This window comes from Phocoena phocoena, chromosome 13 (assembly GCF_963924675.1).
Source record: "Phocoena phocoena chromosome 13, mPhoPho1.1, whole genome shotgun sequence".
In the NCBI taxonomy this organism is placed as follows: Eukaryota; Metazoa; Chordata; class Mammalia; order Artiodactyla; family Phocoenidae; genus Phocoena; species Phocoena phocoena.
The window spans coordinates 90,419,436-90,439,353 of record NC_089231.1 but is presented as its reverse complement, the minus strand read 5'-3'; the positions used below and the strand labels follow the sequence as shown (position 1 = coordinate 90,439,353).

Genomic DNA, 19,918 nt, shown 5'->3' with positions numbered 1-19,918 from the left:
GGAGACGAGGAAACGGCGGCGCCGCCTCCCGCTAGGAAGAAACCACATCCAGCCCTCTCGCGTGTACCTGCGATCGGCACCTGCAGGCGCAGCACCGGGAGCGTCGCCGGCGGGGCGGCACCGTCACAAAGGCAGCGGCTCGGCGAGCGCGCCCACATCCGGGCCTCCGCGTCCCGCGCGGGTCCGCAGGGCGGGCGGCGGCAGCTCGGTCCCCGCCCGGCCTCCTGCGCCCACCCGGCCCCCACAGCCCACGCCGCGCCCCGGGCCCTCGCGCACGCGCACGCGCTCCACGTCCACTCACGACACGCCGAGAAGCGCAGCCGGACGCAAAGCCCAGAATCGCTCCGCGGGGCGGCGCGGAGGCTCCTGGGAAGTGGAGTCCCGGCCCTGGCTCCGCGGGCCTGGGGAGCGCGCGGCTTTGCTCTTCGCCTCCCAGCTGAGGGCCCTCGGTGCCACCGCCTGCTCCGCGCGCTCTCGCCTCCCTTCCCGCTGCAGCCCGGTCGTTCCCACGCGAGAGGCAGGCACCCCGAGGACAGGTGAGCGCGCAGGCGCGCGGACGTTGAGGAGACGCGGGAGGGGGGAGGGCGAGGGGAGCGTGCACCCGAGCGGTGGGTCCTCCTCGGAGTTCTCCCCAGCTGGGGGTGGGGGTTAGCGGGCGGGGGCGGGGGCGGGCTGTGTTCCTGGGGCGTGGGTTCCCTGGGGCGGAGCGGGCGCCGGGGGGTGAGCAGGCCAGGCGCAGGTAGGGAATCTGACTCTACCCCGTGAGTGAGAGGAGGGATGTCCTGCTTGTACGTCTTACTTTATCCAGGACCTGTTCTTGCATCTGTCTTAACCCCGGTCAATTGAAAAAAAAAAAAAAGCACAACCCAGAAGTTGACGATTCCATTACGTTGTGCGTACTTTCTGAGGCCGTAGCCCGGGCTCAGCCTCTCCCAGAGCTCTGAGGGACCGCTCCCCAGAGGTAAAGGGGGAGCAGGGTATACAGGAGGCTTGCAACAGAAGCCAGGTAATCAGAACCTCGGAAGATTTCTGTCAATTAAAGAGAACCAAACACCTCAATTTAATGACCTTAGCACTCTTCTGTGTGTGGGAAGATGCAAGAGTCTGGGCTCACTGAAGTCATTCCTTTGATAAGGATCTTAACTCTCCTGGGCCAGTATCCTGCCTGTCTCCACCCTGAATCCCCTCAGGGTGTAGTCTGGAAGGCTGCGGTGGCTGATGACTTGAAGGCTGCAAACATCCTTTGTTTGGTGATGTGGCAGGTGACATTCTTCTTCCACAGTGCCTCCTCTTGGTCATAAATTTGGCTAATATTTGGGAGGCATTTCATGACAAGTTTTTGGTTTGGGGGGTTTTTTTGGCTGCGCTGCAGCATACGGGATCTTAGTTCCCCAACCAGGGATTGAACCCTTGCTCTATGCAGTGGAAGCGCGGAGTCTTAACCACTGGACCACCAGGGAAGTGCCCATGACCAGTTTTGTCACATGGCACTAGGAAGGCTTATTCCTAGATCAGGCAAAGTTTCTGTTGACAGGCCATACGATGCGCTGGGTTTTTTGTGTTTGTTTTTTGTTTGTTTGTTGGATTAGGCCCTGTTGAGAATCTAAAATTCTCTGGATCGCTTGTCTTACTAGTTTTTATGATCCAGTAGATGTTTTCCCTTGTTGCTTCTAACCGTATTTAGAGTTGTACTATTACAATTATTCTATGTAGAGAGTTAAGTATATGGTTAACTTCTTGGGACATCATTAATTTTGTTGGAGGCCTGCTAACACATTGGGTAATTCAAGAGCCAACAATCTTAGAAAACAGACAGAATATGACAGCTGGTAACATTAATAAAGTTATAGTGTAGCGGAGAGAGACACAAGGCACAAATAATTTGAAAACGAGAGAGAGCAAATTAAAATAATGATTAGTATAACTAGTTGTAATCTAGTCACAGTAGGCCATCAAGTCCACAGTGCAGCCAGCTGGAGAAGCCAAAATCTGGAAGGATCAGGTAGAAAGAAAAAGATAAATGTTTCATCTTTGTTTACAAAGGCATACTTATCAACTTGTAGGGCATAGCATAGGAGGAAAGTTTTTTCTGGAAAACGAAGATTAAAAGCCAGTATATTTCATTAAAATGTCATAAAATTATGAAACATAGTTATCAGTCATTCAGTCCCATGTAATTAATTCCTGTTATTCTGGATGAAGTCATCAGGTTTTCCATTAGAGTTTTGTAATTTCTTACCCATTTCAGTGTTATGATTTAAAATTTGTATTTGTCAAAAATCCTTTTTATGAATCTTCTTGAAGATCTTCATTTTATAAAAGCATCAGTGTAAAATAATGATTGTCTATAAATGACAAAAGACTTGCAATGACATGGTCAAAGATCTGATTCCAAGGCAGTTGACAAGAAACTTGGATATTTCTGTGACATACAACATTTTAAGATAATAACTAGAATTATGACTGATAACATTATACAAGGACAGATCACATATTTTAGGAATTCCGTATAAATTTTGGAATATCTATATTAATGACATGTATCCATACAATATAACTTAAGGTTTATCTCCAAACACTTGACAATGTTTCTCAAGTAATTTAACATACCAGATAAGACTAATTAGTTTAATATTCCTCTCTGAGATGTCTCAGGGCTCCATTGAAGCATCCCAGAGTTGGCTGAAGGTCAAAAGAACTTTAGTTAGAATTTGATATTTGGGAAGTTTGTCAAAAATATCAAAAAGGTTTCAAAGCACTTGGTCAAATAGGATCATAGGACACTGTGAAACAATACTTATTCCTTTAACCAAAGTGACAAAAGATTTCAAAAACAAATAAAGATCACTTAAAGGCAAAGAAATTCACGCAATGTGTTACCAAAAGCACTATTGCAAGAAAACTTTGTTCTCTTAACAGAGAGGAACCAAATCAAATCTTGCACCAGCCTACTTTTAATAACAAAATCCATTTACCTAATTAAATTTATCCAATCCTAACCATGTACAAAACTACTTTTTCAGGGCTCCCTTTCTACAAACTTACAAAACTTTCTGTATCCATTATTAGTTTGTCCCTTATTTTTAATCTGGAAATAACCAGCTCTAGGACAAAAATCACCCTTATTTTCCCAACAAATTCACTTCTATTCTGCATACCTTCTTTTACTGAAAACATGTATCCTACCTTCCTTGCACATTAAAATATTTCCCTTAATATTTTTAGTAGCTTTAATTACATATTACAGTTTTAACCCTTAAAACCTTAATCGCTAGTGAAAACTGACAAGCAGCAAGTAGTTGTGAACTGTTTGTCATACGAGCATTTCCTGGTTGGCAAACTTAGGAATATTCCATAACCCCTAGTAACATACACCTTCTGACTTCTTTCTTCATTGTGGTGCAAGACGTGTGTCTAATAAACCCACACATCTTTAGTTTCCCTCTTGTAAGGGGACAAAAGGAGATAAATTTAGACCTGTTTAGCAATTAATGTTCCAGTATTTTATCTTATTTGAAATGACCTGGATGTTCAATGAATTCCCATCATTTAACTTAACTTAGCAAAACTCAAGTTACCAAAAATCTAGAGAACCTATTTTTTTAAAGAATTTTTTTTGATGTGGACCATTTTAAAACTCTTTATTGAATTTGTTACAATATTGCTTCTGATTTATGTTTTGGTTTTTTGGCCATGAGGCATGTGGGATCTTAGCTCCCGGACCAGGGATCGAACCCACACCCCCTGCATTGGAAGGTGAAGTCTTAACCACTGGACGGCCAGGGAAGTCCCTGGAGAACCTATTTTAGATAGACGTACCCAACACATAATTATTCCTAAAGAGTTCACCTGAAAACTCTTATCTCATTTACCTTTATTTTATAAGTTATGAAAATATCATCATACCAAGTTAATTTTTTGCCGACAAACTGCAACAGAAATAACGTGAACACACTGACCTTCGGTAAAGCAAGTACAATAAAAATACGACATGTCTGGGACTTCCCTCATGGCGTAGTGGTTAAGAATCTGCCTGCCAATGAAGGGGACACAGGTTCGATCCCTGATCCGGGAAGATCCCACATACCGCAGAGCAACTAAGCCCGTGCACCACAACCACTGAGCCCGTGTGCCACAACTGTTGAAGCCCGTGTGCCCTAGAGCCCACACACCGCAGCTACTGAGCCCATACGCCACAACTACTGAAGGCTGCATGCGTAGAGCCCATGCTCCACAACAAGAGAAGCCACCGCAATGAGAAGCCCGCGCACCGCAACGAACAGTAGTCCCTGCTCGCCGCAACTAGAGAAAGCCTGCGTGCAGCAATGAAGACCCAATGCAGCCAAAAATAAATAAATAAATAAATTTATTTTTAAAAAAAATTTTCTATTTCTCCTTAAGTAGGCTATGAATTAGATTTTGGGTGAGGGAGCCTTTCCAGTGGTTTGAGTTTAAAAAGGCCATTCTTCTGTTTTGTTTGTTCACTTGTTTCAGGTTTTACCGGAGTGAGCTAATTGGGCTCAGTCTCAGGTCACTGTGGGCTGTATTTACATTTCTGATTTGTAGAGATTTGCAAGACAAAGACAGCTGCTTTTAATTCTCAAAAAAACTGGTTTGTCAGTTAAACGATATTAAAAGATTGATTTGCCCAACTATATTTTCTTTAATTTGCTTTTTAATATCAGTGAGAAGATTTCCAACTAAACTGAAAATTAAGAGTTCTATGTACCAGAAGTTTAGGGTTCAGTTTATCATATCTTCAAAGGCTTGTATAAGGCATTCAACAAAGGCCCTTTTTCTGATTGCACAGATAAGACCCAGAGCAAAATCTCGGCTATTAGTTTTATTAGCCCCTGAATACTGTTCCCAGATTTTACTTTATATTGTACGGCTCTATTGGTTTCTTTTTGTATGTTGGGTTTTTTTAAGATTTAATTTTATTTATTTTTGGCTACGTTGGGTCTTCATTGCTGTGTGCGGGCTTTCTCCAGTTGCGGTGAGTGGGGGCTACTCTTGGTTGCGGTGCGCGGGCTTCTCATCATGGTGGCTTCTCTTGCTGCGGAGCACGGGCTCTAGGCACATGGGCTTCAATAATTGTGGCACATGAGCTCAGTAGTTGTGGCGCACAGGCTTAGTTGCTCCGCGGCATTTGGGATCTTCCTGGACCAGAGCTCGAAGCTGTGTCCCCTGCATTGGCAGGTTGATTCTTAACCACTGCGCCACTAGGGAAGCCCTCCTTTTGTATGTTTAATTAATATTTCCTGAGGGGCACATCTACATGCTTTGTCTTATAATACCAATACCAAGCAGGGGAAGCATTACTCATTGGTTACCAACATTAAAGGACTCCTATCAACAAGTCTTGGTCTTATAAGGAGTCCTAGAAACTTTCCTTTCATTTATCCCTCAACCATTTTATCTATTTTGTATAAAATGCTCTGGGGTCCCCAGTGAGGGGTTGAACCAAGGGACTCAGGCCCTTTTGTTAATCTTCTAAGTTGATTAATTGGCCTAACTGTTGCCCCAAGTAATTGTTGGTCAGCTATCTCAGTGTAATTTTCTTCCACCCCTTTATTTTATTTTTTTAAACAAAAGTTTTTAAATTAATTTATTTGTTTTTGGCTGCACTGGGTCTTCGTTGCTGTGCACAGGCTTTTCTCTAGTCGCGGCGAGCGGGGGCTACTCTTCGTTGAGGTGCACGGGCTTCTCACTGCGGTGGCTTCTCTTGTTGCAGAGCATGGGCTCTAGGCACACAGGCTTCAGTAGTTGTGGCACACGGGCTCAGTAGTTGTGGCTTCCGGGTTCTAGAGCACAAGCTCAGTAGTTGTGGCACATGGGCTTAGTTGCTCCATGGCATGTGGGATCTTCCTGGACCAGGGTTCAAACCCATGTCTCCTGCACTGTCAGGCAGATTCTTAACCACTGCGCCACCAGGGATGGCTTAGCCCTTTAAACATATATATTTTAACTCGGGTAAATAGGGTGGACTTGTATGGGTCCCTTTGGCCCATCCAACCTTAGGTAGTATTGTACCAAAACCTTTTGTTTTAATCCTATTAACATCTGTTTTATTTATCCCATTTCTTAATAACCATCTAGAGATTTCTTTATCTTTTGGAGATGAGTCACTTTAAAATTTCCACCTTGTTGGGAAAAAATCTCTAGACTTTCCCTTCAGTTTTTTTTTAATTTCCCTGTTAACCTAATTAACGTTAATTATTCTAATGTTTTTATTAGCATCTGTAAGACCCATTGAGGGGAAACATAGACCACAAATAAGACTTCCCAAGCCAGTTTTTTGTTTGTTTTAAATTAAAGGAGTTCTTAGATTAACCATTATATATATATTTTTTCCACTGTTTAATGTGTTTTCCCTCCCATAGGTACCAACAAAACAGCTGTTTATAATGAATGCTCTCTAAAAATTTACCAATTTAGAAGTTTCTCCCATTTGAAGGATCCATCATCTGGCCATTAATGAGATATATCGTAATAGTGACTCAAACCAATAAGATGCAAGAGGCTTCCCCACAAGACAGTGCAAAGGATGCCACCTAAACAAGACCCAGAAAGTTTACTCCCAAAAATAGTTTAAGAAAGTAAAGGCCTTCGTTGTACAGGCTGACACAGTGAAGGTTAAGGTGGCAAAAAGCCCCTGCAAATTGGTATAGTCAGACAAATGACTGCTCAGAATCCCAGTCTATTCGATTGCGTCCAAATGTACACAGTATGTGTACCTTTTGGATGGCAGAGACCAAGTTCTCAAACCACACACACACACACACACACACAATACCCAAGGAGATCAGGTAGAACATTTACATTTCAAAGGCACAGGAAGAGAAATGCAAGTTCCCCCTAGAAGGGCTTCTGTTTCTTTAAGATCAGAATTCTGAAAAGATGTTTTATCAAGCTAGCTTTCTCTAACTTAACTGTGTATGCAGTAAAAGAGCCCCATCTTAGTCATTTTCAGGGTGAGATTTCCTTTAATTCACAATTAAGTAGATCCTTGCAAGTATGAGCTCTATGCGTACATGCATCTGGCTGGGGTGTTGGTCGGAGGTTGGCTTTCTGATGCCCCTAGTTTATCTGAGAGAATCTATTTCCGATTTTAAAGTTGAATTCGTTGGGGATAAAATTTACTAGTGAAATTGCATGGTGGCCCAGTGTGCTGCTTGTGAGCTTGACTTCTCTAGGTTTTTACCCTAGAGTCTTTTCAGCTCGTCTTATGTGTCTAGGTTCTCCCTCTGGTAGTATAAGACCATCGTGGGTGCTTGGATCACAGAGTGGCCAGTTCTTATTTGTGTCCCAAGCAGAGCAAGTTTTTTTAAGTTAAATTGAGTGGGCTTCCTTATAGGGATGGCTGCATAGTATGAGGACTTGCCTTTACCACTCCTGCAAGTTTCTCAGTTGCCTAAGAAAAAGCCGTTACTGGCCATGAGATTCCCTTCTTCAGTGCTGAAAGCTCTCATGTAATATTTTCACTTTTATCCCGACAAATTCTTGTTAAGATAGCCATTTGATGAAGAATGCCAGGTCAGCCTCCAACCTAACCACTCAGCCCAGACCGCTCAGTGTCTTTGAACTGTTGTGAGGGGGTTCTTTTTCCCAGAATCTGTCACCTGGGGAGCCAAGCACCTGTTATACACCACCAAATAAAACACAGGATCATCAACCAATAGTTGGGAGATCCAAGAACCAGGAGAGACTCACCCAAATTCATCTGAACTCTCTGAGGAGGCAGACGGATGCAGGAGGCCTCTACCAAGGCTCTGGTTCATTGCAGAGTTCATGCGAAGGAGCGAAGTCAGCTCTGGGTCCCTTCGTTGTTTGCCAAAACTGTCGACTGAAAAAAATACACAACCTGAAAGTTGAGAATTGTGTTTTATTCAGTGGACTTTCTGAATAGCTCTGAGGGACAGCTCTGAAACCATAATGGGGGAGCCAGGATATACAGGACTTTTTGCAGCAAAGACCAGGTGGTCAGAACATCAAGAGATGACTTCATTAAAGAGAACCAGGCATCTCAGATTAATGAGCATAGCACTTTTCTATGTGTGGGAAGATGCAAGAGTCTGGGCTCATTGAAATCACTCCTTTGATACACATCTTAACTATCTAGGGCCATATTCTGCTTTTCTGCATCCTGAATCCCCTCGGGGTGCACAGTCCGGAGTGGCTGCAGTGGCTGGTGGCTTGAAGGCCACAACATCCTTTACTGATATGGCAGGCGACATTCTTGGTCTGCACCCCTTAATCTATTAATGGACTGCATCACAGTAACGAGATATCATTTCTCTAAGGCTAACCTTAATACATCATTCCCAGATCCGCTTCAAAATAGAGCGATGGATACAAGAGTGTTCATTATAGCATGACATTATGATAACAGTAATAGTTTTTCTGCTTTTTAACCATCCTGCGTTCCTGCTTAAACCTTGCTTGAATATGACATTGTATTATTACTTTAATACGCTGCCATACTCAATTTACTAATATTTTACTTAGGACTTTTTCAGTGTTCAGACTTAAGATTGCACCTTAATCTTTCTTTGTACTATCCTTGCAAGATTTTACAAGTCTATGCTTCGGGAAGCATAACTTTTTTTCTTCTACCTGGTAAAATAATTTTTCCCTTGAAAGTTTTGGGCTCAAAATCTTTTGGGGTGGATATTTGACTTCTGATTCCATTTTAAATGGTAGTGATTAATTTCAGTTTGTAGTTCTTAATTGAGTCAATTTGGGGCACATGTTTTTCTAGAAAATTGTTCATCTCATCTAAGTTTTCAAGTTTGTTGACATAAAGTTGTTCATACTATTCTATTTTAGTTTTTTTTTTTTTTGGTGTTTTGTTTTTGTTTTTGCTTTTTTTGGCCTCGCTGTGCAGCATGTGGGAACTTAGTTCCCCGACCAGGGATTGAACCCATGCGCCCTGCAGTGGAAGCGCAGAATCTTAACCACTGGACCACCAGGGGATTCCCTTCTGGTGATTCTTTAAATTGCTGTTTGTTAGTGATATTTTAAAATCACTGCTCTAATTGTAGCTATTCTTTTCTTTTTTGAGTTTAATAGTTATTAGGGCCATCTTTTTTCTTGATTGGCTCTGCAAGATATACATCTGCATTAATCTTTTCAAAGAAGCAGATTTGGGTTGTTTTGGTAATCTGTGCTGTGTTTTGGTTTTGTCTTATGTTCCTTGTTTTTGGTTTTCAATTACAGTAACATTTGCTCTCTCTTTTTTTTTTTTTTTTTTTTTTTTTGTTTGCGGTACGCGGGCCTCTCACTGTTGTGGCCTATCCCGTTGCGGAGCGCAGGCTCAGCGGCAATGGCTCATGGGCCCAGCCGCTCCGCCGCATGTGGGATCTTCCCGCTCCGGGGCACGAACCCGTGTCCCCTGCATCGGCAGGCGAACTCTCAACCACTGTGCCACCAGAGAAGCCCTGCTCTCTATTTTTAAATTTTCCTTTCCTTTTTGCTATTTTTCTACTTGATTTGATTGCTTTATTTACTTTCTCTGTAACTTATTTACTTTTTGAAAAATGTGTACATACATTTTAAAAGTCTTAGATATTAAAAGCCTCATAATAAAAACAGGAGTGTTTCTTCTCTGTAGTGTTGACCTGAAATAAATAGACTGCCATGTATTTCTCCAGCAAAAATGGCTTTTGGGGGATCAGCAGAGAATTTCAATTCAAGGTCAGCTACTATGGAAATCCCCCACAGCAAGGGAAGAAGAGTGCTTTCATAGAGAGGAAAAAGGAAGTTGGGAGGATGATAGTAAACAATCAGTCTGTGGCTTTTCATTGGCTGAGTCCTCGCCAGGAAAGAAGAGGAGTCTGTCCTTCTTCCTGTTGGGCTCTTCTATGATCACAGGACGTGAGAGCTCCCCATTCTGGTCTCCCAACTCTATTTAATTCATGTTTCCGTTTATTAATTTCATGGTGGCAACCAGTTTAAAATTTTTAAGGAGTTAATCAATTTGAGACGTTTTTTGGTTTCTTAGGTGTTAAATAAGAATCTTGACTATTATACCTGCCTGCCTTCCTACATCCTTACATCAATGTGGTTATGTTGCAAGTACTGTAATGTAGTTCCTCTCAAAAATTTTGGCTAAATTCATGTTCAGTGTTTCCACTGTGATGACTATGTAAGTATTCTCTATTGCTGAGACGTACTAAGTTCCTTTCTTGTATACATTTTACTTTTCCTGTTTTGAATAATTGCCTTTTAATTTATTTGCTTTGTTTTCCCTAAACCTATGTAAAATGTCTCTCAATTCCATTTTCCTCAAGATCAAACCTGTCACACAATCTAATCATTTTTCTCTTTTCCTGAACACACATCCCCAGGAGCCCTCCATCATGCTGCAGTGTAGACTGATCAGTTATTCCCTAGGCTGCAGCACACTGGCATGTTGGGACTTCCCTTTATCCTCACCAATTCCCTCGTCTCATCTCTGTGTTGGACCTCCTGTTTCCTGGAAACTTCTATTTTCCCTTTTTAATGGATGATAACCTTATTATCTTTCCGAAAAGGGGTGTATATTAAGGTTGTGTATGACTAGAAATTATTTTACTTTGTCCTCATATTTGCATGGTACTGTGGACTAGTATAATTTCCTGGATAGGAAATTATTTTCCCTCAGAACTTTGAAAGCTGGCAGAGCTAGGTAGAAAATGGAGCAGTGTTACTGTTGAGAAATCCTATTCCATTGTTCTTTTGTATGTAACCTGTTTATCATCATTGAAACCTTTACATTCATCAGTTTATCTTTGGTTTTCAAATTTTTCATGATGTTATGTTTATTCCCAGTCTTTTTAAGAAATTACCCATTTGATGGATCAGTCCCTGGATAGTGTTATTTGTAAGAATTTTCTCTGTGTTTGATTCTGTCGTCTTCCCATTTTCTCTTTTCTTTCTTGAGCTCTGAATAGTCTGGTGTTGAACCTTTGAAATTGTTCATATAGTTTTCTTATCCTTTCTGTCTCATTGCTTATCTTTTTTTTGGGAGGGAAGGTCAGCTTTCTGGAAAAGTTCTTTATCCTTAAACCTTCAACCTTTTTTGGTTTTTGTTATTAAAATTTTAAATTTCTGGGACTTCCCTGGTGGCACAGTAGTTAAGAATCCTCCTGCCAATGCAGGGGGCATGGGTTCGATCCCTAGTCCAGGAAAATCCCACGTACCGTGGAGCAACTAAGCCCGTGTGTCACAACGACTGGAGCCCACACACCTAGAGCCCGTGCTCCACAACAAGAAAAGCCACCGTAATAGAAGCCCGCGCACTGCAACGAAGAGTAGCCCCCACTCACCACAACTAGAGAAAGCCTGCACGCAGCAACGGAGACCCAACACAGCCAAAAAATAAATAATTTAAAAAATTTTCTAAAATTTCCTAAGGACTCTCATTTTGTGATTTAAAAAACTGTAACATCCTAAAACATCATGTTTTACAAATGAAATATCTCTCTGGTGATTTTAAAATTTATATTATGAAAGTTTCAAAACATAGAAAATCAGAATAGTATAATGACCACATTTGTACCTGTCACTGTATGTTGAAGTAAATCTAGGACATCATTCATTATTTGTAAATATTTCAGAATTTATTTCTGAATGATAAGTACTCCTTTAAAAGTCATAACCAGGATATCATTATCACACCTACAAAATTAGGATTAATTCCTTAATATCAAATATATAGATAGTGTTCAAATTTTTCTATTATTTCAACAAAGCTATTTTTTTAAAACAATTTCTTTAAATCATGGTCCAAATAAGGCTTATGCAAGTTTAGGCCTCTTTTAATTTAAGGTGTGCCTTAGATTATGTCTCAGTGTTTCAGTTTGCATTTCTCTTATTATGACCATCTTTTGAGGATGCTATTGTTACTTTGAAATATGTCAGTGTCTTTTTATTGCTCTCACTCTTTTTTTTTTTTTTTTTTTTTTTTTTTTTTTTGCGGTACTTGGGCCTCTCGCTGTTGTGGCCTCTCCCGTTGCGGAGCACAGGCTCCAGACGCGCAGGCTCAGCAGCCATGGCTCACGGGCCCAGTCACTCCGCGGCATGTGGGATCTTCCCGGACCGGGGCACGAACCCGTGTCCCTTGCATCGGCAGGCGGACTCTCAACCACTGCGCCACCAGGGATGCCCTGCTCTCACTCTTTAGCACACTATTGACTTCTGCGTTTATATTGTTTTCCTTTAGTACTTTGAATATATTACTGTGTGGTCTTCTGGCCTGTATCGTTGTAGCTTAGAAGTCTGTAGTCAGTATAATTGGTATTCCTTTGTAGGTAATTTGCCTTTTCTTTCCACTAACTTTAAATATTTACTCATTATCCCTGGTATTCTGCAGCTTTTGCTCGTGTATCTGGTGGATTTAAAACATTTATTCAGTGTGGCATGTGGTGTATACACTTGCAGATCAAGGACTTCTATCTTTCAGCTTTGGATAAAAACAACCATTTTCTCTAATTTTTTTTTTTTTGTATTCTCTCTATCTTCCTCTTCTAGAATTCCTATCAGGTACATATTTATGTCTTTCATCCACCTGGGAATGTGAGTGTGTGAAGTAGGATTTATGCTTTTCCGTAACAGTCATTTGTCCTGATGCCATTTAATGACTAGTTTATCCTTTCCCCCGCTGATTAATAGTTCTGCCTTTATCATGCACTAAATGTCTACCTACACATGAATCTGTTTCTGAAGTTATTCTGGTTTTTTTTGTTTGTTTGCACTGGGTCTTAGTTGTGGCTTGCTGACTCCTTTGTTGTGGCATGTGGGCTCTTTAGTTGTGGCATGTGAACTCTTAGTTGCGGCATGCATGTGGGATCTGGCTCCCTGACCAGGGATCGAATCAAGGCCCCCTGCACTGGGAGTGTGGAATCTTAACCACTGTGCCACCAGGGAAGTACCTGAAGTTATTCTGTTTTATTTTCTCTTTTTGCCCTATTGTCATTCTGTTTAAGTTAATAGAGATTTGTAATGCATTTTGTAGTAATATAGTAGAGCAAAGTATTACTTTAATAACTGCCTTGTTATTCATGTCTTAATTTTTCTATAAAACTTATAAAACAAATTGTCATGTTTCAAGAAGTTCCTATTGAACATGAAGGAATGAATTTAATGAAAATCCCAATGCAATTCTAGTTTGAGAAAAATTGAAATCTTTTAATACTGAATGGTATTAAAATGGTGAATCTCTCCATTTATTCAGATATATTTTCCTGTTGTTTGGTAAAGTTGTTTAGTTTTTTTATTAGTTCTGTAACTAAGAAAGAAATAAAAGTATGGGGAATGAAGAAATGAACCCAGAGTACAATTCTCAGCTTAACAATTTTAACCAGAAGGCAAACTAATGTTCTTTTTGAAGAGGAAGCCTAACTTTCTGATTTTGTGGGGTTTTGTTTTCTATAAGTAGAGGATAGATGTGAAAAAAATACTTCTTCCACAAAACCTTAATTGCCATAGATTCATTCAGTTTATTCAACAAACATTTTTTGGGTGTCTGCCATGTGCTGGAGAGTGTTCTAGGTATTCAGAATACATGCAGTGGACAAATCAGACAAATATTTCCATCTGATTTACACTAAAGTGACAGGCTTATATATACATTTCTGGATTAGGGGCATAAAATCTACCTGTTGAAGATCTTTGTCTAAATAAAAATGCCATTTCTCTAATTTTGTCCATTAAACCTGAACTCTACTGAAGTATAATACTGAGATAGAAGTCTTATATTTGAAAGTATCAACTAATCTTAAAAAATTGAGATCTGTAAAAATATTAGCGTAATACATTATTGCGTGATTTGTTGTGGTCCTTAAAGTCTCCAAGCATACCTCTTTTGCTTCACACTGTGTCAGTTGTTTTGATATTTATATTAAGGCCATTATGAAAATTATTCAGGAAAGTATTATACCATCTAAAATTGTAAAGGCCTCAGTCTCAAAGCTTAGAACATAGCTCATGCCTCTTTGTTGATCCCATTCAAGTTTTAGATAGAATGAATCATCATAAGGCATACAGACTTTGAGGATAGAGTTTAAATTGCAGGTAATCAAATGAACGTTTGTTTCAAAGTCACATATTTACTTTTAATAACTCCAATAAAATTTCTAAGTAGGGTAGCAGCCAAATCATCAGTCCTATTAATTATATGTGAGGTTATTTGGGTAAATACCAAGTTACATATACAACAGATAAATTTACCTAAAACAGTTGTAATTAGCAGGAAAAAAATCTTTATTCTAAAAACTACACTAAAAAGTAGCAGAGTATGCATGAAATTCAAACAACTATGCCTTTTTAAACTGGTTCTTTGACTTTAGTATTTTAAAATAATGCATGCTTTTTCTACCCAGAGCTGAGTAGTAGTCTACAGGAGAAGCCAGTATGAATAACCAAGATAACAGTAGAGGGCCAAGGATGACTATATTGCGTGTCAGTACAAATCCCAATAAATATTTTAAGCAGGTGAGACCTTGCTGGAAGGTACAAGAGAGAGTCTACAATTTTTTTTTAACCTTGCCTCCAATGGGACCCTATTTTCACCTTTCTTCTTTTACCTGAACCTGCCTCTTTGGCTACAGGAAGGACACCGAGTGAAATGCATCCCTGACTTGATTGGATCAGAAAAACAAGAAAAGAAGTATCCAGCTCTCTCAGCCCTATTGTGCAGGCAGATGTCACATTCAGGCTCTCAAGATGGCAGCCATTGACCTGTGCCCAATATGGGCTCTGCCTACACAGGACTCTGCCTGTTTCTATGTGAGAAGTACTGAGGGGGCAAGGATAGTGCCTGGATTCCCAGCAACCTGGTTACAGGGACCAGTGTCCTTTGAGGATGTGACTGTGGAGTTCACCCAGGAGGAGTGGGTGATGCTGGACTCTGCTCAGAGAAGTATGTACAGAGACGTAATGTTGGAAAACTATATGAATCTCACCTTGGTGGAATATCAGTTATGCAAGCCTGTGATCTCCCTGTCGGGTCAAGAAGACATAAGAGCTGTGAAAAGGAGAATTCCCCAAGGCACCTGTCTAGACTGGGAGATTCAACTGAAAACCAAAGAATCAACTTCTAACCAGAATATTTTTTGGGGAAAATCATCTAGTGGCAAGAAAATGATAAGATTCACAATGGATGATTGGTCTCCCACATTAAGAGCAGACTGGGAATGCCATAAAATCAGAAAACACCACAAGATCCCAGAGGGGATTTTGAGGCAAGTGACATTTACTCAAAAGAAGGCGGCATCTCAGGAGGGATTGTATGACTATCATGAATTAGAGGAGGACTCTAAACTCAGATCAAAACTTGTTTTTTCAAAGAGAGTTTCCATCAGTAAACATTGCCATAAGTGTTACTTAGATATTGAGTGTTGGAAGCATAATTCAATCCTAAACAGTTATGAAAAAAACTCTGTAAGTGAGAGGGTCTGTGAAAGTCATGACTATGACAGAGCTCTGTGGCATCTTGAAAGAACTCAAACAGCACAAAAAGAGTACACATGCTCCGAACATGGCATACACTTTAAACATAATAATATGCTTCCTATATGCAACAGTTGTCATATGGGGGAGAATTCCTATGAGTGTAATAAAAACAAAACCTTTTGTCATCATTCATCCCTTAAGCAACAGGAGCAAACTCCTACTGAAGGGAATCATGGACATGACCAACATGGAAAAGCCCTCAAAAGGATTTCTAATCTTATTTCGCACAAGAGGAGTCACATGGGTGAGAAACAATATGAATGTAAAGAATGTAGGAAAGTCTTCAATGATTCCTCAACCCTAAGGAGACATATAAGAACTCACACCGGTGAGAAACCCTATGAATGTAATCAATGTGGAAAAGCTTTTAGTCAAAAAACATCTCTTAAGGTTCATGTGAGAACTCACACTGGAGAGAAACCTTATGAGTGTAATCATTGTGGAAAATCCTTTGGCACAAGTTCTTACCTTATAGTGCACAAGAGAATACACAGTGGGGAGAAACTCTATGAATGCAATGACTGTGGAAAAGCCTTCAACACAAGCTCTCACCTTAAAGTTCACAAGAAAACACACACTGGAGAGAACCTTTATGAATGCACTGACTGTGGGAAGGTTTTTAGTGGTCTCTCATCTCTTAGAATGCATGTGAGAACTCATACTGGGGAGAAACCCTATGAATGTAAGGAATGCAGGAAAACCTTCAGTGTTTCCTCTTCCCTTAGGAGACATGTGAGAACTCACACTGGAGAGAAACCCTATGGCTGTATTCAATGTGGAAAAACCTTCAGTCAGAATTCTTCACTTACTATACACAAGAGAATTCATACTGGGAGAGAAACCTTGTAACTATTAAGAATATGGAGTTGCCTTTTTCAGTGTCTTAAGGTGGATTCCAAGCTCATTATTTCAGTCTTTGTTCTCTAAAATAAGCATTTAAGGCTATAAATAGTCCTATAAACGCCCCTTTAGTTATATAACACATTTGGTGTATGATAATTTATTTTGTTTTAACTCTGTTGTCTAATATTTATTATGACTTTATGACTTTCAGATCCATAGCTGTTTAGAGTTATTTTAAATATGTTTTCAGTTACCTTATGGATTTCTAAGTTAATTGCATTATCTTCAAAGTATGTGGACAATATGATACTACTTTATTGTTATTTTCTTGAGAGTTGCTTTCTGGTCCGGTGTGACAGGTATTGTTAGTAGCCAATCGAACATCCAGTTCATCCCTCCCTGTAGGGAGTGGATAGTATCACTGGGGACAGACCTATCTAGTGTATTCTCTTTGCCTTTTGCACTTTGTCTTTCTGCCTTCCCCAGTCTTCTCCCTTTGGATTTTGCATTCATGGAGCTGAATGAGCCATCTTGTGACCATGAGGATGACAAGGATGGTGTCAAAGAGATCCTGGTTTCCCAAAGATATCTTCAAATTACTGTACCAGCACTGCACTGCTTATATCTGTGCATCTTTTTATGTGAGAAAAATAAGCTTATTGATTTTTTAAAAACAGTATGTAAATAGAGTCAATACAGTAACCTCGTTTTAAAAAAGAAAAAGATTGGGCTTCCCAGGTGGTGCAGTGGTTGAGAGTCCGCCTGCCGATGCAGGGGACACGGGTTCATGCCCCGGTCCAGGAAGATCCCACATGCCGCAGAGCGGCTGGGCCCGTGAGCCATGGCCGCTGAGCCTGCGCGTCCGGAGCCTGTGCTCCACAACGGGAGAGGCCACGATAGTGAGAGGCCCGGGTACCACAAAAAAAAAAGAAAAAAAAAAAAGAAAAAGATCACAAGATATGTAGACTTAAATATTTTACGTTGGGTGTACAAATTTGGATAAGAACATAGAAAAGAGAGGAATGGAAGAGGAATATTGATAGAACTTTTGTGCTTAGGCTAGAGAGGATGGAGCTGAGGTCACTGAAAGCAGGTGTCAGAGAAGCAGGAGGAAAATCCCAACATTTCAGCATGAGAAAACCAAAGAGTCTTCAAGTAGAGGGGAAGTTACCAATTTTAAATGCTGAATGAAGCCCTTGAGATTTTGCTACTCGGTTTTAGAGATACTGATGAGATTAGCTCTAATTTATTAAGAAACAAAATATGGAAGGAAGAAACTATGATGGAAGAAAAAGGCAATAGTCACAGTTTCAGTCCTGTTTATAGAGTTGTGAGATATCTAGATGAATGGGCTGATGTGTAGTTCTGAACCTGTAGAGGTGTCTGGGACAGAGATATAATTTTAGCAACATCAGGAGATAGACTGTACTGGGTTGTGTGGAGGTGAGTCAGATTGTATAGGGAAAATGGATGGTGTGAAAAGAAAATGTCTACCACTGACCATGGAGACCTCCTATATTTAAAGTAAGTAGAAATGGAGTTTTACTAAACCAAGACAAACTAGTGTTTGAAGAAGGAAGGTATAATCGGTTGTTTTAAATGCTACTATGAGGTCAAATTAGATGAAGTCTGCAAAAACAAACGTATGGCAACGTGAAGGTTATTGTTGACCTTAGGTGGAGATAATGGTATGTTGAGGATTGGTGGTAGGTTAGGATGAGTTTCATAATAAAGGACGAGGAAGTAAAGAGTAAATATAGACAAGCTTGAATAGTAGGAGAAAGATGGGGAAGTAGCTGGAGAGAGATTTGGTCAAGGGAAAATATGTTTTAAATAATGAAAAATTAGAAAATGTTTAAATCCTAATGTGATGTATCCAGTATGGAGAGATTAAATGTGCAGGCATAAGAAGAGGGACAGTCAGTACCATAAAGTTCCTGAGAAGGGGATGGAGGTATCTGGAGCACAAATAGAAGGACTGATGTTTGCTGCAAGAAGGGATACTTCCACCATTCTCTCAGAAGGAAAGGAGGACTGTGTGGGTTGGTTTTAATTACCTCTTTATTTACTTATATCTAAGTTACTTGAGCTAAGAGTATCTGAGCTATACAACACTGCTTGTTTGGTTTCTCTTTTTTTAAAAATATAAATTATTTATTTTTGGCTGCGTTGGGTCTTTTGTTGCTGCGCGCGGGCTTTCTCTAGTTGCGGCAAGCAGGGGCCACTGTTCGTTGCAGTGTGTGGTCTTCTCATTGCAGTGGCTTCTCTTGTTGCGGAGCACAGGCTCTAGGTGTGCAGGCTTCAGTAGTTGTGGCTCACAGGCTCTAGAGTGCAGGCTCAGTAGTTGTGGTGCACGGGCTTAGTTGCTTCACGGCATGTGGGATCTTCCTGGACCAGGGCTCGAACCCATGTCCCCTGCATTGGCAGGCGGATTCTTAACCGCTGCGCCACTAGGGAAGTCCCTGTTTCGTTTCTTAAGAGCAACTTTCTGGCCCAGTGTGGCGGATACTGCTAGTTGCTAACCTAATACATGTTCCCTACTTCTCCTTTACTAATAGTACCTCAGTTTTGCTTAGAGTAGCAGTGTGTCCAGTTACAAAACTCTTTGTCCCAGGCAGCCTCCATGGCCAAGATTAGTCATCCCCCCTGTTCTTGGCCAACAGAATATAGACATGAGACTGTAGGTTTCATGCTAAGATTATCTGCCAAGAGTAAGATGGATGAAAGACTGGTCAGAGGTTTTACTGGAGAAGATTCTATGCATGTGAAAGTCCCCCCAGGTTACCGGTAGGGCCTCCTGTGAAGACAGCAAAGCAAATAGCAAAGTCTAAGTGGATAAGAAGGAGAGTCCAGTTGAATAGAAGATAGCAACGAAGAAGAGAGTTGGAAAGTCGAAACTAGCTGGTATGAGCCTCAAAGAAAGTCTTTTGTTTCTTTTTACAAGAGGCTACAATTGGTTAGAAGTAATATTGGTGAGCAAGGGGGACATTGATCCTACACGTCAACCTATAGATATGGAGTGCATGCGAATAGACAGCCCTTCTTTGATGTGACTGTTGTCGAGTAGGTTTTTTTCCAGGGGTAGCCAAGTTTAAGTTAGTGCAAAGAAATGATGGGAATTTTTAGGGAAGTTGTTGAGGACATAAAGGAGTTTGTCACTCAGGGAAATCTCAGAGGGCACCATGGAAACAGTTTCCACAAGGGTAGGAATTTGGGGTTTGTGGCTGGGACATGAGGAATACAGAACATTGTTATGATGGCAGTACTGACAGAGAACATAAGATCAGAGCTGAGGGTGGGCTGACACTAGGCTGTGACCAGTGAAAACAAAATTTAGAGGGAGCCTAGATTAAATCCCAGCAGGTTCTAAGATGATAGATTCCTAGTCTAGTAGGATTCACACGTAGCTTGGAAAGGAGCACCTGCAGTCATGCTATGGCACCAGATATTCCCATTGTTCATTAGGTGTTTACGGCCCTCCAGGGTACAGCAGTAGCAGGCAGCAGTTAGAGAAGAATCCCAAATGCGTGTGGCGTTTGCGCGAGGAGGTCATCTTGAGTGGCATTCAGGAAGGGGGCGT

General features: G+C 40.9%; 1 protein-coding gene across 1 annotated transcript; it reads left to right on the top strand.

Moving 5' to 3' along the window:
- The first annotated feature begins 913 nt into the window (after nt 1–913).
- On the top strand, nt 914–16,472 carry ZNF891 (zinc finger protein 891). Its single transcript, XM_065890087.1, has 2 exons — nt 914–961; nt 14,592–16,472. The coding sequence occupies exon 2, from the start codon at nt 14,707–14,709 to the stop codon at nt 16,342–16,344; it is 1,638 nt and encodes a 545-aa protein (XP_065746159.1). The 5' UTR covers nt 914–961; nt 14,592–14,706; the 3' UTR covers nt 16,345–16,472.
- The last annotated feature ends 3,446 nt before the right edge of the window (nt 16,473–19,918 follow it).

Coding starts and splice junctions, on each gene's coding strand:
- ZNF891 (XM_065890087.1), top strand. CDS start 14,707: ATGGCAGCCATTGACCTGTGCCCAATATGGGCTCTGCCTACACAGGAC.